General features: G+C 53.1%; 1 protein-coding gene across 1 annotated transcript in view; it reads right to left on the bottom strand.

Moving 5' to 3' along the window:
* Positions 1-1,262: 1,262 nt before the first annotated feature.
* Positions 1,263-26,021, bottom strand: part of SCARA5 (scavenger receptor class A member 5) — a 38,979-nt gene continuing 14,220 nt past the window's right edge. The window contains exons 5-9 of the mRNA XM_074536356.1: positions 21,491-21,571; positions 14,480-14,578; positions 7,219-7,281; positions 3,788-3,979; positions 1,263-2,114 (exon numbers count right to left, since the gene is read on the bottom strand). Of these exons, the coding sequence (XP_074392457.1) occupies positions 1,978-2,114; positions 3,788-3,979; positions 7,219-7,281; positions 14,480-14,578; positions 21,491-21,571 (572 nt within the window). The 3' untranslated portion in view covers positions 1,263-1,977. The remainder of the gene's footprint in view (positions 2,115-3,787; positions 3,980-7,218; positions 7,282-14,479; positions 14,579-21,490; positions 21,572-26,021) is intronic.

A 26,021-nucleotide genomic window follows, 5' to 3' on the forward strand; every position in this document is an offset into this window, starting at 1 on the left:
ACCCACAAATCCCCATAAGCCCCCCAAAAACTCTATAAACCCCATAAAACCCCATAACCTCCCATAAACCCTATAAAAACCCAATGAACTCCATAAACCAAAAAAAACCCCATAAACCAAAAAAAACCATAAACCAACAAAAACCCATAAATCCCATAACTCCACCGGGAGAAGAACAAATCCTTTATTTCTCTGGGAACGATCCCATTCCTGGGATCCGGGTTGGGACGCGGATTTGGGATGGATTTGGGGTTGTCCGTTTTTGGGATCACCCCTGGCCCCTTTGGGATGGATTTGGGATTTTCCCCTTTGGGATGGATTTGGGATTTTCTCTTTTGGGATGGATTTGGGATTTTCTCTTTTGGGATGGATTTGGGGTTTTCACCCTGGTCTCTTTGGGATGGATTTGGGATTTTCTCTTTTGGGATGGATTTGGGATTTTCCCCTTTTGGGATGGGTTTGGGATTTCTCCCCAGTCTCTTTGGGGTGGATTTGGGATTTTCCCCTTTGGGATGGATTTGGGGTTTTCACCCCGGTCTCTTTGGGGTGGATTTGGGATTTTCTCTTTTGGGATGGATTTGGGATTTCTCCCCAGTCTCTTTGGGGTGGATTTGGGATTTTCTCTTTTGGGATGGATTTGGGATTTTCCCCTTTGGGATGGATTTGGGATTTTCCCCTTTTGGGATGGGTTTGGGGTTTTCACCCCGGTCTCTTTGGGGTGGATTTGGGGTTGTCCCCTGGCCTCTTTGGGATGATTTTGGGGTTTTCCCTTTTGGGGTGGATTTAGGGTTTTCAGCACAAGCTTTTTGGGATGGATTTGGGGTTTTCCCCCTGGTCTCTTTGGGATGGATTTGGGGTTATCCCCTGACCCCTTTGGGGTCTATTGGAGATTTTCCCTTTTGGGATGGATTTGGGGTTTCCTTTTTGGGATGGATTTGGGGTTTTCCGGTTCGGGATGGATTCAGGACCTCCCTTTGGGATGGGTTTGGGGTTTCCCCTTTGGGGCGGGTTTGGGATTTCTCCTTTGGGATGGGTTTTGGGATCAGTCTGTTATGGGATGGATTTGGAGTCAGGTCCTGGCCCTTTTGGGATGGGTTTTGGGTCATTCCGTTATGGGGTGGATTTGGGGTCATTCCCTATGGGATGGGTTTTGGTGTCAGTCTGTCCTGCCAGTGTCTGTCTGTCCGGCCACTGTCAGTCTGTCAGGTTGGTCGCTGTCAGTATGTCCTGCTGGTGTCAGTCTGTCCGGTTGGTCTGTGTCAGTCTGTCTGTCCGGTCGCTGTCAGTCTGTCCGGTTGGTGTCAGTCTGTCTGGCCGCTGTCAGTCTGTCCGGTTGGTTGGTGTCAGTCTGTCCGGTCGGTGTCAGTCTGTCCGGCTGCTGTCAGTCTGTCCGGTTGGTGTCAGTCTGTCCGGCCGGTTGCTGTCAGTCTGTCCAGCCGCTGTCAGTCTGTCCAGTCAGTCGCTGTCAGTCTGTCCGGCAGCTGTCAGTCTGTCTGGCAGCTGTCAGTCTGTCCGGTTGGTGTCAGTCAGTCTGTCCGGTCTGTGTCAGTCTGTCCAGTCAGTCGCTGTCAGTCTGTCCGGCAGCTGTCAGTCTGTCTGGCTGCTGTCAGTCTGTCCAGTTGGTCACTGTCAGTCTGTCTGGCCGCTGTCAGTCTGTCCAGTTGGTGTCAATCAGTCTGTCCAGCCAGTCGCTGTCAGTCTGTCCGGCCGTTCGCTGTCAGTCTCTCCGGTCTGTGTCAGTCTGTCTGTCCGGCAGCTGTCAGTCTGTCCAGCCGGTCGCTGTCAGTCTGTCCAGTTGGTCACTGTCAGTCTGTCCAGCCGGTCGCTGTCAGTCTGTCCGGTCTGTGTCAGTCTGTCTGTCTGGTCTGTGTCAGTCAGTCTGTCCAGCTGCTGTCAGTCTGTCCAGTCAGACGCTGTCAGTCTGTCCAGCAGCTGTCAGTCTGTCTGGCAGCTGTCAGTCTGTCCGTTTGGTCAGTGTCAGTCTGTCCGGCAGCGCACTCCGGCGTCCTCGGCGTGGCCGCAGTTGGTGCGGCCCCAGCCCGAGAAGCTGCAGAGCTCCAGGGACTCCTCGGTGCCCGTGCAGGACACGTCGTCCATCCAGATCTTCCCCGCGCCTGCGGACGGACACACGGACACGGACAGAACTACAGGGATCCCACAGGAGCCAGTCCTGAAACCCAAGGAGCCGTTCCCCGGGATCCTGATGACCCATTCCCAATCCCACAGGAGCTGTTCCCGAATCCCACAGGAGCACTTCCCAATCCCACAGGAGCCGTTCCCAAATCCCACAGGAGCAGTTCCCAATCCCACAGGAGCCGTTCCCAATCCCACAGGAGCAGTTCCCAATCCCACAGGAGCTGTTCCCAATCCTGAGGAGCCGTTCCCTGGGATCCTGAGGAGCCATTCCCAAATCCCAAGGAGCAGCTCCAAATCCTGAGGAGCCGTTCGCAATCCCAAATCCTGTTCCCAATCCCAAGGAGCCGTTCCCTGGCATCCCGAGGAGCCGTTCCCAAATCCCACAGGAGCTGTTCCCCAGGATCTCAAGAAGCTCTTCCAAATCCTGAGGAGCCGTTCCCAATCCCAAATCCTGTTCCCAAATCCCACAGGAGCCAGTCTCCATCCCGAATCCCGTTCCCCATCCTGAATCCCATTCCAAATCCTGAGGATCTGTTCCCAAATCCCACAGGAACCACTCCCGATCCCAAATCCCATTTCTGATCCCGCGGAGCTGTTCCCAATCCCAAATCCCATTCCCAATCTTAAATCCCATTCCCAATCCCATAGGAGCAGTTCCCAATCCCAAGGAGACATTCCCAAATCCCACAGGAGCTATTCCCCATCCCAAATCCCATTCCCAATCCCAAATCCCATTCCTGATCCCACACCTGGTCCCAAGGAGCCGTTCCCCATCTCGAATCTCATTCCCAATCCTGAGGAGCCATTCCCAATCCCAAATCCTCTTCCTGAATCCCGTTCCCCATCCTGAATCCCATTCTCCATCCCGAATCCTGTTCCCAATCCAGAGGAGCCGTTCCCAATCCCAAGCAGCCACTCGCAATGCTGAGGATCCATTCTCAAATCCCACAGGAGCTGTTCTCGATCCTGAATCCCATTCCCAATCCCGAATCCCGTTCTCGATCCCGAGGAGCTGTTCCCAACCCTGAATCTCATTCCCAATCCCGAATCCCAATCCCATTCCCATTCCCACTCCCAATTCCATTCCCAATCCCAAGGAGCCATTCCAAATCCCAAATCCCACAGGAGCCATCCCCCATCCCAAATCCCATTCCCAATCCCAATCCCATTCCCAATCCCGAGGAGCCATTCCAAATCCCAAATCCCACAGGAGCCATCCCCCATCCCAATCCCGAATCCCGTGCCCGTTCCCAATCCCAAGGAGCCGTTCCCCAATCCCAATCCCATCCCAAATCCCAATCCCATTCCCCATCCCAAATCCCATTCCCAATCCCGAATCCCGTGCCCGTTCCCAATCCCATTCCCAATCCCTAGGAGCCGTTCCCCAATCCCATTCCAAATCCCATTCCCGTTCCCAATCCCAATCCCATTCCCCATCCAAAATCCCAATCCCATTCCTCATTCCAAATCCCATTCCCATTCCCACTCCCATTCCCAATCCCGAGGAGCCATTCCAAATCCCAAATCCCACAGGAGCCATCTCCCATCCCAATCCCATTCCCGATCCCAATCCCAGTCCCAATCCCATTCCCATTCCCATTCCCCATCCCGTTCCCGATCCCGGATCCCGCTCCCATCCCCCGTGTCCCACCTTGTCCGAAGCGCGCCATGCGGAAGACGTCGGCGGCGCCGGGGTAGCCCAGCATGCGGCACGCCACGTCCCCGTCCCGCCCGTCCCAGCCGTCGTCGCACACCGAGCCCCAGCGGCGCTCGTGGAAAATCTCCAGGCGCCCCTCGTGGGGCCCGGAGCCGTTCACCAGGCGCACCGAGCCCTCGGACGGAGCTGCGGATGGACAGGGGGACATGGGGACACCAGGATGGACATGGGGACAGGAGCCGTTCACCAGGCGCACCGAGCCCTCCAAGGGAACTGGGGATGGACAGGGGGACATGGGGACAGCAAACATGGACACGGGGACAGTAAACATGGACATGGGGACACCAGGAGCCGTTCACCAGGTGCACCGAGCCCTCGGAGGGAGCTGCGGATGGACAGGGGGACATGGGGACAGCAGGATGGACATGGGGACAGCAGGAGGGACATGGGGACAGTAAACATGGACACGGGGACAGGAACTGTTCACCAGGCGCACCGAGCCCTTGGACGGACCTGGGGACACCAGGATGGACATGGGGACAGTAAATGTGGACATGGGGACACCAGGATGGACATGGGGACACCAGGATGGACATGGGGACACCAGGATGGACATGGGGACAGCAAACATGGACACGGGGACAGGAGCCGTTCACCAGGCGCACCGAGCCCTCGGAGGGAGCTGCGGATGGACAGGGGGACATGGGGACAGCAGGATGGACATGGGGACAGCAGGAGAGACATGGGGACAGTAAACATGGACATGGGGACACCAGGATGGACATGAGGACAGTAAATGTGGACATGGGGACAGGAGCCGTTCACCAGGCGCGCCGAGCCCTCGGACGGACCTGGGGACACCAGGAGGGACATGGGGACACCAGGAGGGACATGGGGACACCAGGAGGGACATGGGGACAGCAAACATGGACATGGGGACAGGAGCCGTTCACCAGGCGCACCGAGCCCTCGGACGGAGCTGCGGGATGGACAGGGGGACATGGGGACAGCAAACACGGACATGGAGACACCAGGATGGACATGGGGACAGTAAACATGGACAGGGGGACACCAGGATGGACATGGGGACAGCAAACATGGACACGGGGACAGGAGCCGTTCACCAGGCGCACCGAGCCCTCCGAGGGAACTGTGGGATGGACAGGGGGACAGCAGGATGGACATGGGGACACCAGGAGGGACACGGGCACAGCAAACATGGACATGGGGACAGTAAATGTGGGGACAGCAAACGTGGGGCCCGGAGCCGTTCACCAGGCGCACCGAGCCCTCGGATGGACCTGGGGACACCAGGAGGGACAGTAAACATGGACACGGGGACACCAGGAGGGACATGGGGACAGTAAATGTGGACATGGGGACACCAGGATGGACATAGGGACAGCAAACATGGACATGGGGACAGGAGCCGTTCACCAGGCACACCGAGCCCTCGGAGGGAGCTGCGGATGGACAGGGGGACATGGGGACAGCAAACATGGACATGGGGACACCAGGAGGGACATGGGGACAGCAAACATGGACACGGGGACAGGAGCTGTTCACCAGGCACACTGAGCCCTCGGAGGGAACTGGGGATGGACATGGGGACAGCAGGAGGGACATGGGGACAGTAAACATGGACATGGGGACAGGAGCCGTTCACCAGGCGCACTGAGCCCTCCGAGGGAGCTAGGGAAAGACATGAGGACACCAGGATGGACATGGGGACAGTAGATGTGGGGATGGGGACAGGAGCTGTTCACCAGGTGCACTGAACCCTCAGAGGGAACTGTGGATGGACAGGGGGACAGTAAACATGGACATGGGGACACCAGGAGGGACATGGGGACAGCAAACATGGACATGGGGACAGGAGCCGTTCACCAGGCGCACCGAGCCCTCGGACGGAGCTGGGGATGGACATGGGGACAGCAAACATGGACAGGGGGACATCAGGAGGGACACGGGCACAGCAAACATGGACATGGGGACAGTAAATGTGGGGACAGCAAACGTGGGGCCCGGAGCCGTTCACCAGGCGCACCGAGCCCTCGGATGGACCTGGGGACACCAGGAGGGACATGGGGACAGCAAACATGGACATGGGGACATGGGGACAGTAAATGTGGCCCCCGGAGCCGTTCACCAGGCGCACCGAGCCCTCGGACAGAACTGGGGATAGACAGGGGGACACCAGGATGGACATGGGGACAGTAAATGTGGACATGGGGACACCAGGAGGGACACGGGGACACCAGGATGGACACGGGGACAGGAGTGGTTAACCAGCCGCACTGAGCCCTCTGAGGGAACTGGAGACACCAGGAGGGACATCAGGATGGACATGGGGACATCAGGATGGACATGGGGACAGGAGTGGTTCACCAGGTGCACCGAGCCCTCAGACAGAGCTGGGGATGGCAAGATGGACACGGGGACACCAGGATGGACATGGGGACAGGAGCCGTTCACCAGGCGCACCGAGCCCTCCGATGGAACTGTGGGACAGCCATGGGGACAGCAGCCAGGGGGATGGGGACAGCAGCCAGGGGGACAGCAGCCATGGGGATGGGGACAGCAGCCAGGGGGACAGCAGCCACACCGAGCCCTCGGACGGAGCTGCGGGATGGCAGGAGGGACAGGGGACAGCATCGGTGGGAATGTCAGCCATGGGGACAGCAGCCATGGCCGTGGGGACAGCAGCCATGGCGATGTCATCCATGGTGGCGTCAGCCATGGGGACAGGAGCTGTGGGGACATCAGCAATGGGGAAAGCAGCCGTGGGGATGTCAGCCATGGGGACAGCATCCACGGGGACATCATCCGAGGTGATGTCATCCAAGGTGACATCATCCATGGGGACATAATCCATAGTGACATCATCCATGGTGACATCATCCATGGTGACATCATCCATGGGGACATAATCCATGTGACATCATCCATGGTGACATCATCCATGGTGGCATGACCCATGGTGACATCATCCATGGCGAACTTCATCCACAGTGATGTCATCCGCAGTGATGTCATCCACAGTGAAATAATCCATGGCAACATCCCCAGGGATTGTGGCGTCTCAAAGGGATGGTGATGTCATCCAAGCTGACATCATCCAAGCTGACATCATCCATGCAGACATCATCCATGGTGGCATCTCCAGGGATGGTGTCCCCAGGCTGGGACGTCCCTGGCATTCCATGGGCAATGTCCCCAGGCTGGAATGTCCCCAAGGAGTGACATCCCTGGAATTCCATGGGCAATGTCCCCACGCTGGGACATCCCTGGAATCGCAGGAGAACCCCGGGATGGTTTTCCCAACATCAGGAATTCCTCTTTCCATCAGGGATTTCCCCTCCCTGGGCTCCAAATTCCCAAAAATCCCCCCAAATCCCGCGCCGGGGTCTCCGTGGGGAACTCACCGGTGCCACCGGCCGCTCCTCGGTCCCCCCGGTCCCCCTTGTCCCCCTTGGGGCCGCGCTCGCCTGGGAAGAGAGGAGACGGAATTTGGGGGTGCCCTGAGCCCCCACAGCCCCCAGGAATTCCCAGGAATCCCCAGAAATTCCCAGAAATCCCCAGAAATTCCCAGGAATCCCCATCCCTCTTTGATACCCCTGAACACCCATAAATCCCACTAAATTCCTATACATTCCCATAAATCCTCATTAATTCCAATTCCTCTTTGATGTCCCTGGACCCCCATAAATCTCCAGAAATTCCCGTAAATCCCCAGAAATTCCCATAAATTCCCAGGAATCCCCATCCCTCTTTGATACCCCTGAACACCCATAAATCCCACTAAATTCCTATACATTCCCATAAATCCTCATTAATTCCAATTCCTCTTTGATGTCCCTGGACCCCCATAAATCTCCAGAAATTCCCAGAAATCCCCAGAAATTCCCAGAAATTCCCAGGAATCCCCATCCCTCTTTGATGCCCCCTGAACCCCCATAAATCCCACTAAATTCCCATAAATTCCCATTAAATTCCCATTAAATCCTCATAAATTCCAATCCCTCCTTGATGTCCCTGGATCCCCAGAAATCCCCAGAAATCCCCAGAAATTCCCATCCCTCCTTGATGTCCCTGGACCTCCAGAAATCCCAATAAATTCCCAGAAATTCCCAGAAATTCCCAGAAATTCCCAGAAATTCCCATCCCTCTTTGATGCCCCTGGACCCCCATAAATTCCCAGAAATCCCCAGAAATTTCCAGAAATTCCCAGAAATCTCCATCCCTCTTTGGTGTCCCTGGACCCCCAGAAATTCCTAGGAATCCCCAGGAATTTCCAGAAATTCCCAGAAATCTCCATCCCTCTTTGGTGCCCCTGGACCCCCAGAAATCCCAATAAATTCCCATATGTTCCCAGAAATTCCCATCCCTCTTTGACCCCTCCAGACCCCATAAATTCCCCCAAAACCCCCTCACTCCCAATATCCCATTTCCCAATAAATTCCCCCAAAACCCCCTCACTCCCAATATCCCATTTCCCATCCCTGCTCCCAAAAATGGGAAATCCCAAAAAATCCTCTGGGAACGCGTCCTGTGGCGGAGGGAACACAAAGGCCTGGCGCTCCTGGAATTCCTGACTGCAGATCCCATAAATCCCATCTGGATTTTGGGATGAAATTCCCGATTTGGGGGTGGAAAACCCCGTTTGGGGCTAAAAACGCCTCATTTGGGGGTCGGGCTGGGGATTCCCAAATCCCTGAGGGAGTGCCAGGAAATCATGGAATGGTGTCCATGGAAAAGGGCAATGCCAGGGGGTCAGAGCAGCTGGATAAACATTCCTGCCTGTTTGATATTCGGGCAATTATTCAATATCCTGGGAATTATTGCATATCACAATCATGATTTAATATACTGGGAATTATTCCATATGCCGGGAATGATTTGATATCCCAATTGTGCTTTGATATCCCGGGAATGATTTGATATCCCAATCATGGTTCAATATCCTGGGAATTATTCAATATCCTGGGAATGATTTGATATCCCAATCACGGTTTAATATCCTGGGAATGATTCCATATCTCAATTAAGGTTTAAATTTTCCCAGGAATGATTCAATATCCAAATTATGGTTTAATATCCTGGGAATTATTCAATATCCCAATCATGGTTTAATATCCCGGGAATGATTCCATATCCCAATTGTGTTTCCATATCCCAGGAATTATTCCATATCACAATCATGGTTTAATATCCCGGGAATTATTCAATATCTCAATGATGGTTTAATATCCTGGAAATTATTCCACATCCAAATTATGGTTTAATATCCCAGGAATTATTCCACATCCCAATCGTGATTTAATATCCTGGGAATTATTCAGTGTCCCCATCATGGTTTAAAATCCCAGGAATTTTTCCATATCCCAGGAATGATTCAATATCCCAATCATGGTTTAATATCCTGGGATTGATTCCATATCCCAGGAATGATTCCATATCTCCGGAATTATTCAATATCCCAATCACGGTTCAATATCCCGGGAATTATTCAATATCCCAATCATGGTTTAATATCCTTGGAATGATTCCATATTCCAGAAATTATTTGATATCCCAACCATGGTTTAACATCCCAGGAATTATTCAATATCTCAATGATGGTTTAAATTATCCTGGGAATGATTCCATATCCCAATCATGGTTTAAATTATCCTGGGAATTATTCAATATCCCAATCACGGTTTGATATCCCGGGAATGATTCCATATCCTGGGAATGATTCCATATCCTAATCGTGGTTTAATATCTCGGGAATGATTCCATATCCCAATCAAGGTTTAATATCCTGGGAATTATTCAATATCCCAATCACGGTTTGATATCCTGGGAATGATTCCATATCCCGGGAATAATTCCATATCCCAATCATGGTTTATTATCCTGGGAATTATTCAATATCCCAATCACGGTTTAATATCCCGGGAATGATTCCATATCCCAATCAAGGTTTAATATCCTGGGAATTATTCAACATCCCAATCATGGTTTAATATCCCAATCAAGGTTTAATATCCCGGGAATGATTCCATATCCTGGGAATGATTCCATATCCTGGGAATTATTCAATATCCCAATCAAGGTTTAATATCCCGGGAATGATTCCATATCCTGGGAATGATTGCATATCCCAGCCATGGTTTAATATCCCGGAAATGGTTCCATATCCCAATCACCGTTTAATATCCCGGGAATATTTCCATATCCTGGGAATGATTCCATACCCCAGGAATTATTCAATATCGAAATCATGGTTTAATATCCTGGGAATGATTCCATATCCCAATCATGGTTTATTAGCCTGGGAATTATTCAATATCCCAATCACGGTTTAATATCCTGGGAATGATTCCATATCCTGGGAATGATTCCATATCCTAATCGTGGTTTAATATCCCAGGAATGATTCCATATCCCAATCAAGGTTTAATATCCTGGGAATTATTCAACATCCCAATCATGGTTTAATATCCCAATCATGGTTTAATATCCCGGGAATGATTCCATATCCTGGGAATGATTCCATATCCTAATCGTGGTTTAATATCCCGGGAATGATTCCATATCCCAATCAAGGTTTAATATCCCAGGAATTATTCAATATCCCAATCATGGTTTAATATCCCAATCATGGTTTAATATCCCGGGAATGATTCCATATCCTGGGAATTATTCAATATCCCAATCATGGTTTGATACCCCGGGAATGATTCCATATCCCAGTCATGATTCCATATCCCGGGAATGATTCCATATCCCAATTATTGTTTAATATCCCGGGAATATTTCCATATCCTGGGAATGATTCCATATCCCAATTATTGTTTAATATCCCGTTAATGACCTCGCTAACGAGCTCGCACATTCCTTGGCTCTCCCGGCGCCTCCTCCTCCCTCATTCCCGGCTTTTCCAGGCCCGGATTTGCCGATCCCGGCTTGGCCCAGCCCGGCCCGATCCCAAGGGAAGGCTCGGGGACGCTCCAGGAACAACGAACAACGCCCGAAATCGCGGGAGAAAGGAGAGCACGGGATGGGAAAGGATCCCAACAGGGCCGAGGCGGGCAGGAAATTCCCGCCCGCTCCCCGGGAGAGCGGGATCGTTCCCGCGGGCTGTGTGGGACGGAGCTGATGGGATCCAGATGGAAATTCCCGGGAACGGGGCCAGGGATGCGGCTCCAGCCTCGGGACGGGGTCGGGATCACGGAGCGGCCCCGGCTCGTCACACCCAGGAATCGGGATTGGGAAGCGGCAATTCCGGGTTTTGGGGGATTCGTCCCCAAAATGGGGTGGGGGAGAGGGTGGAGTGATCCCGGGAATTCTGGGATTCTGGGATCGAGGGCACTAAGGATCCATCCCGAGGGATTTTTATGGAATTTGGGGGTGGAAAAGAGAAGGGAGACCCTTCCTGGAGTCCTGAATTCCCAGAGAATCCCTGGATGCCAAAATTCCTTCTCAAGGAGGAATCAGGATGGGGCTGGATCCAATGCCAGGCTGGGAGAGCTGGGAATGTGCAGCTGGATCAGGGAAGGATCCAGGGAATCCTTGGAGCCGCTTCCCCATCCCAAAGGGGCTCCGGGAGAGCTGGGATTTGGGCAAGGGCTGGAGGGGCAGGAGGCAGGGAATGGCTTCCAGTGGGAAAGGGGAGCTTGGGATGGTGGGATCTTGGGAAGGGATTCCTGGCTGGGCTGGGATTCCCAGAGAATCCCTGGCAGTGTCCCAGGGTGGGTTTGGAGCACCCTGGGATGGTGGGAAGTGTCCCTGGGATGGGATTGAAGGTCCATGGATCCCATCCCAAACCATTCCGGGATTCTGGGATCAAGGACACTCAGGATCCATCCCGAGGGATTTTTATGGAATTTAGGGATGGAAAAGGGAAGGGAGACCCTTCCTGCAGTCCGGAATTCCCAGAGAATCCCTGGATCCCTGGCAGTGTCCAAGAGTGTATTTGGATCACCCTGGGACCATGGGATGTGGAAGAGGATTCCCATCCCGAAATCCCAAATCCCCAGCTTTTCCTTCCTTCCTTCCTTCCTTCCTTCCTTCCTTCCTTCCTTCCTTCCTTCCTTCCTTCCTTCCTTCCTTCCTTCCTTCCTTCCTTCCTTCCTTCCTTCCGCCACTTCCTTCCTTCCTTCCGCCACTTCCTTCCTTCCTTCCTTCCTTCCGCCACTTCCTTCCTTCCTTCCGCCACTTCCTTCCTTCCTTCCTTCCGCCACTTCCTTCCGCCACTTCCTTCCTTCCTTCCTTCCTTCCGCCACTTCCTTCCTTCCTTCCGCCACTTCCTTCCTTCCTTCCTTCCTTCCTTCCTTCCTTCATCTCTCCCCTCTTCCCTGGAATTTTCCGGTGGGAATAACTCGGTGACTCCGGTGCTGGGGCTGGAGAAGACCCCAAAAATTCCCAAGATCCAATTCCCTGAGAGCCTGGAGGGATCCTTGGGGCTGGGACAGAGCTGGGAATTTGGGAAAAGCCTCTCCCGTTTCGTCCTGCCCGGTGCTTTCCCCCATCCAGCATCAAAGCATTCCAGGCCGTTTTCCCAAATTTTTTGGGGGATTGGGAACAAAATGTAGGCCCAGACACAGTGACAGAGACCCTCAGCTCCTCCCACGGATCCGCAGGGATGGACGGATCCTAAAATCTTGGAAAAAGCCCCAGGAGGATGCAGCAATCCCATTTTTCTGGGTGGAAGCAGGTTCTGCCTCGGGGAATGTTCCCAAAAAACTCCACCCTGGGGAAAATCTGGAAGGAATCTTCTCTTTTCCCACTGAATTTATCCCAAAATTCCTGATCCCACCTTGGATTTTTCTCACTCTTTCCTCCTGAGTGTTTTCCCTGCACGACCTTTTCCGTGGAAAACTGGGGAGGGTGGGCCTGTCCTCACTTCCCAGGATAATTTTTCCCATTTGGAAATGAGGAAAGAAATTCTCCATTGGGGTGATTTTGAGGAAAAATCAATCGAAAAAGGGAAAATACCAAAGAGGAAAAAGACTTGGGAATCTGCCCTTCCTCTGCCAGGTTGGAGCCGCTCCGGGAGGGGTTTAAACCTGGAATTTTCCATGAGGAGGCTCCTGCACACCTAAAACCCCATCCCAGGATTCCTGGGATGCAATTCCCGAGGAACCGAGGGCTCCTGCCAAGTCCTTGGAGAAGGATCCTGCAGAAATCCGGGATTTAAGGCAAAGCCTGGCTTTGGATCCGTGCCCGGGCCCGGGTCTGTTTCCCATAAATTCCAGAGAATCCCATAAACTGCCCGATCGCTGCCAGGGGGGCTGGAATTCCATTGGAAAAGGGCTCGGATGAAGCCCTGGATCCGACATTCCCGATCTACGGGGGGAGGGAGGTGGGGATTGATTTTTGGGGGGGACCCATTGAAGTGACCCCCCCATCCATGTGGGACAGGATCTGGGAATGGCTTTGGGGTTTTCATGGAATTGCTGAGGTTGGAAAAGCCCTGAGAGACCATCGGGACAGGGGGTGGAGCCCCCATTCCCAAAGGATGCAGATCCATGGGAATGTGGCACTCGGAGATGTGGATTGGGGTGGGAATGGTTGGACTCGGAGAGCTTTTCCACCCTCAACAATTCCGTGATTCCTTGCTGAGCAAATCCGGCATCGGGCCAGCAAATCCCAAGCAGCCAGGGATTTTTGGGATCATTTTCTGCATTTAAGGAGCCAGTGAGGAAATCCCGACATTCCTGGTGCTCCAGGGATGTATCCAGGGGTTTTCCAACCTCCTGGAGCAACCAGGGATAGTGGGAGATGTGGAAGGGCGTGGAATTCGAGGATCTTTAAGGTCCCTTCCAACCCAATCCCAATCCCAATCCCAGTCCCAATCCCAATCCCAGTCCCAGTCCCAGTCCTAGTCTGAATTCCAGTCCCAATCCCAATTCCAGTCCCAATCTTAGTCCCAATCCCAATTCCAATCCCAGTCCGAATTCCAGTCCCAGTCCCAATCCCAATCCCAGTCCCAATCCCAAACCACATCCCAATCCCAATCCCAATCCCAGTCCCAATTCCAGTCTGAATTCCAATCCCAGTCCCAATCCCAATCCCAATCCCAAACCCAGTCTGAATCCCAGTCCCAATCCCCATCCCCAATCCCAATCCCAATCCCCTCCAGGTCTCTGTTCCCTACAACTCCCAGCTCTTCCCGGGGTGTTTCCCCTTCCAGCCTCCCCAGCAGGAATTTTGAGGCACAAAGAGCGTTTTTTGGGGTTTTCAATCCCGGTTTTGGTTGCAGCTGGAAATTTCCTGTGCCAGGAATCCAGGGACAGCCGTGTCCCGCTAAATCCCAACTTCCTACTCCCACAGTTTTCCTGGGATAATGGGAAACGGCAGCCGGCCAGGAATCCCCAGAAAACACCAGGAGATCATTCCCAAATCCCTGATGGAGCCAGGCATGGGAGCAATGCCCGGAAGGCCCCATGGAACCCCATGGAATGGGAGGACATCCCAAATCCATCCGTTCCCTCCGCGGTTGGAGCAGGAATTGTTGGGATTCCCCATTGTTGTCAGTTGGAACAGGAATTGTTGGGATTCCCGTTCCTCCAGGAGATCCGGGTGCTTCCCGAGCCAGAGGGTGCCCTGGTCCCGCTCCCAGGGCTCTGCCCCTCATCCCGGGATCTCCAGAGCCCGTCTGATCCCGGATTCCCGGCCGGAATTCCGCGTCCGTACCTTTGAATCCCCGCATTCCCGCGGGGCCGCGCGGGCCCAGCTCTCCCGGGTCCCCCTTCAGCCCGCGCGGGCCGGGCGGGCCCCGCTCCCCGGGAAGGCCTGGAATGGGGAGCAGGACACAAAATGAGCCAATTCCGGCAGAATTCCACAATCCCGATGTGGATTGTGAGACCCCAGAGAGTCCGTCCCACGCTGGGAAGGATGAGAGTTTGACAAGGAAGTCTCACAGATTTGAGACTTTTGGCAGAAAGATTTTTAAATGTGGAGTCTGATGAAGGAATAGAGATGGAAGCCAGTTTTGATAAGAATAAAAGAATTGCTCGACAGAAAGATTTTTGAATGTAGAATCGGGTGAAGGAATAGAAATTAAAGCAAGTTTTTGATAAGAAGAAAAGAATTGCTCGACAGAAAGATTTTTGAATGTAGAATCTGAAGAAGGAATAGAAATTAAAGCCAGTTTTGGTAAGAAGAAAAGAATTGCTTGACAGAAAGATTTTTGAATGTAGAATCGGGTGAAGGAATAGAAATTAAAGCCAGTTTTGGTAAGAAGAAAAGAATTGCTTGACAGAAAGATTTTTGAATGTAGAATCTGAAGAAGGAATAGAAATTAAAGCAAGTTTTGATGAGAAGAGAAGAATTGCTCGACAGAAAGATTTTTGAATGTAGAATCTGAAGAAGGAATAGAAATTAAAGCAAGTTTTGATAAGAAGAAAAGACTTTCTGAGCCAGTCTCACTGGATAACCAAGGAGGCAAAGGCTGTGTTAGTTAGAAGGGGTTTTATGGCTCAGAGCAAAGGAAAACCCACCCCAAACAAGAAGATGTTTGTACCAAGCAGAGAAACAGAACAGGCAAACAAGTAGAAAAAAAAGAATTTTTTCTCAGAATTTTGCACTGCAAGAAAACTGAAAAATAACTTCTGGCTTGAGCTGTAATTACTGACTGTTAGTGATTGGAGAACAGCACATGAATATGGTAATTACAGCAGTTATGATTGGCTGTAGGTAAAAGTTAAGGTATAGATTGGTTCTGCTGTATTGAGATGCTCAGCAAAGAAAAATATATAATGCATTGTGACCAAAAGAAAAGTAAGGAATGCATTTGTAGCCAAAAGAAAAGTATGTAATGCACTGTAATCAAAAGAAAACTATATGATGTATTGTAATCAAAAGAAAAATATATCATGCATTTGTAGCCAAAAGAAAAGTATGTAATGCATTGTGACCAAAAGTATGTAATGCATTTTAATCAAAATAAAAGTATATAATGCATTTGTAACCAAAAGAAAAATATATAAAGCATTGTAACCAGAAGAAAAGTATATAAAGGATTTGTAACCAAAAGAAAAATATATCATGCATTTGTAGCCAAAAGAAAAGTATATAATGCATTGTGACCAAAAGAAAAGTATGTAATGCATTGTAATCAAAATTAAAGTATATAATGCATTTGTAACCAAAAGAAAAATATATAAAGCATTGTAACCAGAAGAAAAGTATATAATGCAATGTAAGCAAAAGAAATATATATAATGCATTGTAATCAAAATTAAAGTATATAATGCACTTGTAGCCAAAAGAAAAATATATCATGCATTTGTAGCCAAAAGAAAAGTATGTAATGCATTGTGACCAAAAGAAAAGTATATAATGCATTGTAATCAAAAGAAAAATATACAAAGGATTTGTAACGAAAAGAAAAAGACATCATGCATTTGTAGCCAAAAGAAGAAGATATAATGCATTGTAACCAAAAGAAAATAATATAACACATTGTAACCAAAAGAAAAATATATAATGCATTGTAACCAAAAGAAAAATATATAATGCGTTGTAATCAAAAGAAAAGTATCAGGAGCCAAAAAAATGGGAAAGAGGAATTTGAATGGAAAAATAACAGGGGGGAAAAATGCCTGGAGTCCCGCATCCCTCATTTCGGCTCTTACAGTCCCATCCCGCGGTTCCCTGGGATCCAGGATGGATTTATCCGGGTGCTAAGGAATTCCTGAGCATCCTTAGGCTGGGGTGGAGCCAAATTGGGCTCCAAAGCTGGAGATCAAGGGAGGGAAACCAGGATCCACCCCGAGGAATTGGGATGTGCCCCCCGTGAGCCCCAGGTCTCCAGGACCCGTGTTGTCCAAGGGGGTGGGTGTTTGTTGAAGCAGGGGATGGAACACCCTGGTGTGAGCGTTCCCCACCTCTGGGAGGTGGGAATTGGGCTGGAGTTTGGGAAATGCTTCACAGGGGACACATCCAAACCTTGGAGGTGACCTCCATCCATGTGGGACCCGGACCTGGACCTGGACCTGGACCTGGACCTGGACCTGGACCTGGACCTGGACCTGGACCTGGACCTGGACCGCGACCTGGACCTGGATCTGGACCTGGACCTCGACCTGGATCTGGACCTGGACCTGGACCGCGACCTGGACCTGGATCTGGACCTGGACCTCGACCTGGATCTGGACCTGGACCTGGACCTGGACCTGGACCTGGACCTGGATCTGGACCTGGACCTCGACCTGGATCTGGACCCGGACCTGGACCTGGACCTGGACCTGGATCTGGACCTCGACCTGGACCCAAATCTGGATCTGCGCCTGGACTTGGATCTGGACCCAGATCTGGATCTGATCCTGGATCTGAATCTGGATCTGCTCCTGGACCTGGACCCAGATCTGGATCTGCTCCTAGTCCGGGTCCTGGATCTAGATCTGCTCCCAGACCTGGACCTGGACCTGGATCTGCTCCTGGACGTGGACCTGGGGCTGGACACAGATCTGGTCCTGCTCCTTGTCCTGGTCCTGCTCCTTGTCCTGGTCCTGGTCCTGGACCTGGACCTGCTCCTGGGCCTGGACCCAGATCTGGATCTGCTCCTGGTCCTGGACCTGGATCCAGTCCTGGATCTGGATCTGGATCTGGTCATGAACCTGATCCTGGTCCTGGAACTGGATCTGGTTCTGATCTTGGACCTTGACCTGGACCTGGATCCAGCTGTGAATCTGGTCCTGAACCTGATTCTGATCCTGAAACTGGACCTGGATCTGGATCTGAAATCTGGACTTGGGTCTGGACCTGGATCCAGTGGTGGATCTGATCCTGAAACTGGACTGGGACCTGGATCTGGATCTGGATCTGGACTTGGGTCTGGACCTGGACCTGGATCTGGGTCTGGATCTGGACTTGGGTCTGGACCTGGATCCAGTGGTGGATCTGATCCTGGATCTGGTCCTGGGGCCTGAATCAGGTCCTGAGTCCCCGGACTTGGGTCTGGATCTGAAATCTGAACTTGGGTTTGGACCTGGACCCAGTTGTGGATCTGATCCTGGACCTGATCCTGGTCCTGAAACTGGACCTGGATCTGGGTCTGGATCTGAAATCTGGACTTGGCTCTGGAGCTGGACCTGCATCTGGTCCTGGACCTGGATCCGGGTCTGGCTCCAGCGTGGAAGGAGGGACCCTGTGCTGGAGATGGGATCTGCTGGGACCTGGGGATGATCCCACGGGATGGATCCAGCAGGGACTCATCCCAAACCTGAGCCGGGCTTGGATCCGAAGCTCCACCAGGATCTGAGCCTGGTCTGTCCCCATGGAGGGAGCCCTGGATTCCCTGGTCACCGCTGCTCCTGGGCCGGGCTTTTCCAAACTTTGCCACGATTTTCCTCCGGTTTACGAGAAAAAATCCTCCAGGAGGAATTCCAGCCTCTCCTCCAGCAGGGATTATCCCCAGCTCCGATCCTTCCCTGCTGTGTCCATCCCCAGGAGGGATCAGGACCTGGATTTCTGTGGGGCAGGGACAGGAGGGTGGATTTTCCATGGAAAAGGGGATTTTCCATGAAAAATGGGATTTTCCAGGGATACACCTGAGCCCAACCTTCTCAGATCCAAAGGGTGGTGCCTGCATCCCGAAAAACTCCAGGAAAAGACCTAAAAATCGTGGCTCTTCCCGAAGGTGAACCCTCCTGGGATTGCTTTGTTTTTCTGTTTGAACAAGAAAAAAAATGGGGAACAAAAAAAGGGAAAACCGAGGAAAAGAGCCAATACAATTCCGAGGGTTGTTACACCCAAGAAAAACAGCCACGAGTCCGTCAGTGCCAGAAATTCCAGCTGGAGGGAGCAGGAACGGGGGCAGCTGGAGGGGCTGGCCCAGGCAGATCGGATTTCCAGGCTGGCTCTGCCTCGCTGGGCCGGGCCGGGGAAGGAGCGATCCCAAAATCCCAGGGTTTGAGCCCAAAGCAGCCCCAGCAAGGTCACAGGGCCTCAGAATCCTTGGAGCAGAGGATTCCAGGCCTGGATTGGAATGGTTGGGGCTGGATTTGGGTCTGAGTCTGGGTCTAGATCTGGATCTGGATGTGAATCTGGGTCTGGATCTCTACATGGGTGTGGGTCTGGACCTGGACCTGGATCTGGATCTGGGTCTGGGTCTTGATCTCAACACGGGTGTGGGTCTGGACCGGGACCTGGGTGTGGACCTGGACCTGGACCCAGACCCGGATCTGGATCTGGGTCTGGGTCTTGATCTGGGTCTGGGTCTAGGTCTGGATTTGGGTCTGGGTCTGGATCTGGACCCACATCTGGGTCTGGATCTGGATCTGGATCTGGATCTGGGTCTGGATCTGGATCTGGATGTGGATCTGGGTCTGGATCTCAACATGGGTGTGGGTCTGGACCTGGACCTGGACCTGGACCCAGATCCAGACCTGGATCTGGATCTCGACCCAGATCCAGACCTGGATCTGGATCTCGACCTGGACCCAGATCCGTGTCTAGATCTTAATATGGGTCTGGGTCTGGATCTGGGTCTCGATGTGGGTCTGGGTCTTGATCTCAACACGGGTGTGGGTCTGGACCGGGACCTGGATGTGGACCTGGACCTGGACCCAGACCCGGATCTGGATCTGGGTCTGGGTCTTGATCTGGGTCTGGGTCTGGATTTGGGTCTGGATCTGGATCTGGATCCACATCTGGGTCTGGATCCGGATCTGGGTCTGGATCTGGATCTGGATGTGGATCTGGGTCTGGATCTCAACATGGGTGTGGGTCTGGACCTGGACCTGGACCTGGACCTGGACCTGGACCCAGATCCAGACCTGGATCTGGGTCTCGACCGGGACCCAGATCCGTGTCTAGATCTTAATATGGGTCTGGGTCTGGGCCTGGGACTGGTCTGGATCTGGATCTGGATCTCGATGTGGGTCTGGGTCTTGATCTCAACATAGGTGTGGGTCTGGACTGGGACCTGGGTGTGGACCTGGACCTGGACCCAGACCTGGATCTGGATCTGGGTCTTGATCTGGGTCTGGGTTTGGGTCTGGATCTGGATCTGGATCCACATCTGGGTCTGGATCCGGATCTGGGTCTGGATCTGGATCTGGATCTGGGTCTGGATCTCAACATAGGTGTGGGTCTGGACCTGGACCTGGACCTGGACCTGGACCTGGACCTGGACCTGGACCTGGACCTGGACCCAGATCCAGACCTGGATCTGGATCTCGACCCGGACCCAGATTCGTTTCTAGATCTTAATATGGGTCTGGGTCTGGGCCTGGGACTGGTCTGGATCTGGATCTGGATCTCGATGTGGGTCTGGGTCTTGATCTCAACACGGGTGTGGGTCTGGACCGGGACCTGGGTGTGGACCTGGACCTGGACCCAGACCCGGATCTGGATCTGGGTCTTGATCTGGGTCTGGGTCTGGATTTGGGTCTGGATCTGGATCTGGATCTGGGTCTGGATCTGGGTCTGGGTCTGGGTCTGGGTCTGAGTCAGGGTCTGGATCTGGATCTGGATCTGGGTCAGGGTCTGGGTCTGGATTTGGGTCAGGGTCTGGATCTGGATCTGGGTCTGGATCTGGATCTGGGTCAGGGTCTGGGTCTTGGTCTGGACCTGCCTCTTACATCCAGAGTCCTGTGGGGTGGGTTTGGAGCAGGGGATAACAGGGATTGGTCTGGAGCTGGACCTGAAACTGGTCCTGATCCTGGATCTGGACCTGGTTTTGAATCTGAATGTGGATCCAGATCTGAACTGGGACCTGAATCTGGTCCTGGAGCTGGTCCTGGACCTTGACCAGGCCTTGGACGTTGAACTGGACATGGATCTGGATCGACATCTGGGCCTGGACTTGGACCTGAACCTGGACTTAGATCTGGACCTAAACCTGGACCCGGACTTTAACCTGGGTACGAGTCCAAAGCTGGATCTGGATCCACATCTGGATCTGGATCTGGATCTAGTCCTTGAACTGGATCTGGATCCACATCTGGACCTGGACCTGGACCTGGACCGGCTCCTGGACCTGGATCTGGATCCAAACCTGGCTCTGGTCCTGGCCCTGGAGCTCCATCCTGCGGGATCCCAGCGGATCCCGGCTCCAGGCAGGATGGATCCCGTCACCTCCACGGGACAAAGTCGTCCCCGGGGGGATCCTGCCCTGCTCCGTGCCATTCCCAGCCCTTGGAAGCAGAGCAGCATTCCCAGGTTTCCTTCAAACCAGAAATAGCTGGAGCCAAGTCTTCCTCAGGGTGGGAATGTTCTCTGGTGGCTTCCAATGCAATTCCTCCCAAAACAATGCAATTAAGAAGAGGAGGTGGAGAAATTGGAATTGCTGATGTTAGAAAAAGAAAATTCTGGAAAAATCTCGGAGCCAAGGCCCCTCTGATGGGTTCCTGGGATCTGCCAGAGGGATCCAGCAGCAATTCCAGCCCTGGTGCCTTGGAAAGCTCCGTTTGGGAATGGGGTGGCCAATTCCTGCTCCAGCCTGGCTGGGACACCCTGGAAATCTGGGAATATCAGCACGGATTTCCTGGAGCCGGGCGGGCCGTGAGGATTTTCCCTCCAGGATGGATGTTCTGGGATCCAGGAGAGCAGATCCATCCTGGTGTCCCTCAGGAGCTGGGACATCCCAAGGGATGGGTGGGGATCTCCGGGGGCTGCCCCGGTGGGTTTGGATCAGCCGGGATATTTCAGGATGGGGTTTGGGAGGGGTTTTATGGACACCGGGAATGTTTTCCTTACCTCGGACCCCGGGCAGGCCGGGCAGGCCGGGCTCCCCCTCCATCCCCTCCGTGCCTCGGTCTCCTTTGGGTCCCGGCGGCCCTGGAACACAACGGAGAGCGGGAATCACATCCCAGAGCCGGGAATGTGCAGCAGGAACTCCAGGAGATCCAGGATCACATCCCAGAGCCGGGAATGTGCAGCAGAAGCTCCAGAAGAACCAGGATCACATCCCGGAGTCGGGAATGTGCATTAGGAGCTCCAGGAGATCCAGGATCACATCCTGGAGTCAGGAATGTGCAGCAGGAGATCCAGGATAACATCCCAGAGTCAGGAATGTGCAGCAGGAGATCCAGGAGATCCAGGATCACATCCTGGAGTCAGGAATGTGCATTAGGAGCTCCAGGAGATCCAGGATCACATCCCAGCATTGGGAATGTGCAGCAGGAGATCCAGGAGATCCAGGATCACATCCCAGCATTGGGAATGTGCACCAGGAGATCCAAGAGATCCAGGATCATATCCCGGAGTCGGGAATGTGCAGCAGGAGATCCAGGAGATCCAGGATCACATCCTGGAGTCGGGAATGTTCACCAGAAGCTCCAGGAGATCCAGGATGACTTCCCAGCATTGGGAATGTGCACCAGGAGACCCAGGAGATCCAGGATCACATTCCAGAGTCGGGAATGTGCAGCAGGAGATCCAGGATCACATCCTGGAGTCGGGAATGTGCAGCAGGAGATCCAGGAGATCCAGGATCTCATCCCGGGGTCGGGAATGTGCAGCAGGAGATCCAGGATCACATCCTGGAGTCAGGAATGTGCATTAGGAACTCCAGGAGCTCCAGGATCACGTCCCGGAGTCAGGAATGTGGAGGTGGAGCTCCAGGAGATCCAGGATCACATCCCGGAGTCAGGAATGTGCAGCAGGAGATCCAGGAGATCCAGGATCACATCCCAGAGTCGGGAATGTTCACCAGAAGCTCCAGGAGATCCAGGATCACATCCCAGGGTCGGGAATGTGCAGCAGGAGATCCAGGATCACATCCTGGAGTCAGGAATGTGAAGCAGGAGATCCAGGAGCTCCAGGATCACATCCCAGAGTCAGGAATGTGGAGCTGGAGCTCCAGGAGATCCAGGATCATATCCCAGCATTGGGAATGGGCAGCTGGAGATCCAAGAGATCCAGGAGCTCCAGGATCACATCCCAGAGTCAGGAATATGCAGCAGGAGCTCCAGGAGATCCAGGATCACTGAGAAACGTGGGAACAAAGCCAGGACAAAGCAGTTTTCCATGATTTTAAACTCCTGGGATTTGTGGATCCGAAATTCCAAGCTGGATCCCACCAACTTTTTGGCTCCAAGTGTCAGGAAAATTCACCTGGAAGCTCCACCTTGAGCACGAATCCGGGAATTTTCCTTTGGACCAGAAGCTGGGACATTCCCGATGAAATAATTGCAAGAAATCAGGGAAAATACAGATTTTGGGAATGTTCAAAAGATTCTGGAATTTTGAGGGTTGGAAAGGATTTTAAGGATCATCCAGGGGCAGGGACAATTTCCATTTGTCCAGCTGGGATGATCCTCTGGGAATTCTGGAGATGATCCTTGAGGAGAGGATTGACAGCGGGATTTTGGTGAAATCCCAGGAACGCACACAAAATCCCAATCCTGGGTTTTGTCCCTCATCCTGCAAAGGCTCAAATCCCAAAAGCTGAAAACAATCAGGAGCCAAAACAACGGGAAGAAGGAATTTGAAGAGAAAAATAATGAGGGGGAAATAATATTCCTGGGATGAGAGAAAACAGGACAGGGAGAGGTCGGGAAGGGTCATTCCCACCCATCCAGGGCGAGGACTGGGATCTGTTTTCCAAGAAATCCCAAAAGCCGGGAATTTGGGAAGCTGAGATCCAGGCAGGGCTCTGGGAGCTGGAAAAGGGGCAGGAAGGGCAGGGATGTGTTTAAATGGATCAGGAATTGGGATCTGGGAATGCTCTGTAGGAATCCGTGGGATTCAGAGTGGGATCCTGAACCACGTCAAGGTTGGGAAACATCCCAACTGGAGATGGTTTGGGATAGGAAAGGACGATGGGAAACATGGAATTACTGGCCCTGGCTCTCTCTTTGCCAGGGAATGAACAGCTCCAGGGGCTGAGGGGATGAGGGATGGACTCTGGATCCCGGGAATGGACTCCAGATCCTGGGAATGGACCCTGGATCCCAGGGATGGACACCGGATCCCAGGGATGGACTACAGATCCTGGGAATGGACCCCAAATCCTGGGAATGGACTCCGGATCCTGGAAATGGACTCCAGATCCCAGGGATGGATCCCAGACCCTTGGGATAGACCCCGGATCCCAGGGATGGACCTCAGATCCTAGAGATGGACCCCAGATTCAAAGGATGGACTCTGGATCTCAGGAATGGACTCTGGATCCCGGGGATGGACCCCAGTTCCTAAGGAAGGACTCCAGATCCCAAGCACAGACCCCAGATCCAAAGAATGGAATCCAGATCCCAGGGATGGACCTCAGATCCTGGGAATGGACCCCAGACTCCTGGGAATGCACTCCGAATCCTGGGAATAAACTCTGGATTCCAGGCATGGACACTGGATCCCAGGGATGGACCCCAGATCCAAAGAATGGACTCCAGATCCCAGGGATGGACACCGGATCCTGGGACTGAACCTCAGATCCCAGGGATGGACCCCAGACCTTGGGATGGATCCCAGACCCTGGGAATGGACCCCAGACCCCGAGGATGCCCCCCAGATCCTGGGAATGGACTCTGGATCCCTGGGATAAACCCCAGACCCTTGTGATGGACTCCAGATCCTGGGAATGGACCCCAGATCCCGAGGATGAACCCCAGATCCTGGAAATGGACCCCGGATCCTGGGAATGGACCCCAGGTCCAAAGGATGGACTCCAGATTCCAAGGACAGACCCCAGATCCTGGGAAGGGACTCTGGATCCTGGGGATGGACCTCCAACCCTTGAGATGGACCCCAGACCCTTGAGATGGACCCCAGACCTTGGGATGATCCCCACATCCTTAGGATGGACCCAGATCCTTGGGATGGGCACTTCCAGGGATGGGGCAGCCTCAGATTTTCTGGAATGCTCCCGGGGATGGTCCCATCCCAGGAGCAGCTCTTAGGACAGGACCCAGGGAGCAGCTGGGCTGGAGGAAAACCGGGAATGTTGTCTGGGAGAGGCTCCGGAGCATTCCCAGCTTTTCCCATCCCACAACTCCTGAGGGTCACACCTGGGAAATCCCATTCCTGCTTGCCACCCTCCAATCCCAGAGGGATGAGGCGTTTCCTGAGGGATGGGACTGTCCCGTCACCTTTGAGATCTGATCCCACCCAGGGATCCACCGAGCAAATCCCAGGAATTCTCCCAAAACAGGAGTCACCAAAAACTCCCAAAATTCCCAAAACTCCTCCGTGTTGAACTTCCCCAGCCACGGGAGGTGCTCGGAGCAATCCTTGGATGCTGGGGAGGAGCCTGGGGACCCTTCCAAGCTGCCACCGCCCAATTCCAGGATCCAGGATCACCGAGGATTTGGGGAGAAGGAAAAGGCCCCCCCCAGGCAGGCAGGGAATGGCTCGGCCAAATCCAGCTGGGAACAGGACGGACTCACCCAAGGACATCTGGAGCTGGGATGGATCCAGCTGGGCACGAGGCCCCAGGAATCATCCATGGGATGGGAGGAGAGGGAAGTTTGGGATGCCAGGAATGTGTCAGGGCTGATAAATCCGGTGCCGGCCCTCGGGGAGGGGTCTGGTTTGGGATAACGCGATTCCAGGGCTCCGAGACGGGTCCCACCCTTGGTGGCTTCATCCCAGAGCAGGTGACGTCATTCCCACGGATGGGGAGGGAAAAGCGGGATCCAAGAGTGGGGAAATAGGGAAATATCGAAGTGATTGGGGCAGGGTGATCCCAGCATCCCAAAACATCCCAAAAACATCCCAAAAACAAACAGGGATCGGGAGCCAGGGTCCCCCGGGATGAGGGGCAGCACCCCAGGAGCTGTTGGTATTCCAGAGGGATGGATCTCCTGGAGCTCCTGGGGATCCACCACATCCATCCCCTGCAGCTCAGCAGCTGGAAAAAGGGGAACAAGTGCCTTGGCACTTGGCACTGGAATTCCCTGGCCTTGGGATTCCAGCTGGAATTCCAGCAAAATACATCCCTCATCCTGAAAAGGCTCAAATCCCAAAAGCTGAAAATAATCAGGACACAAAACACCGGGAAGGAGGAATCTGAAGAGAAAAATTATGGAGGAAAAAAAATTCCTGGGATGAAAGAAAACAGGGCACGGAGAGGCCGGGAAGGGTCATTCCCACCCATCCAGGGCGAGGGCTGGGATCTGTTTTCCGAGAAATCCTAAAAGCCAGGAACTCGGGAAGCTGAGACCCAGGCAGGGCTCTGGGAGCTGGAAAAGGGGCAGGAAGGGCAGGGATGTGTTTTAATGGATCTGGGAATGCTCTGTAGGAATCCGTGGGATTTGGAGTGGGATCCGGATGGGATCTGGAGTGGGAT

The sequence above is a fragment of the Zonotrichia albicollis genome, chromosome 3 (genome assembly GCF_047830755.1).
Source record: "Zonotrichia albicollis isolate bZonAlb1 chromosome 3, bZonAlb1.hap1, whole genome shotgun sequence".
NCBI classification, from domain to species: domain Eukaryota; kingdom Metazoa; phylum Chordata; class Aves; order Passeriformes; family Passerellidae; genus Zonotrichia; species Zonotrichia albicollis.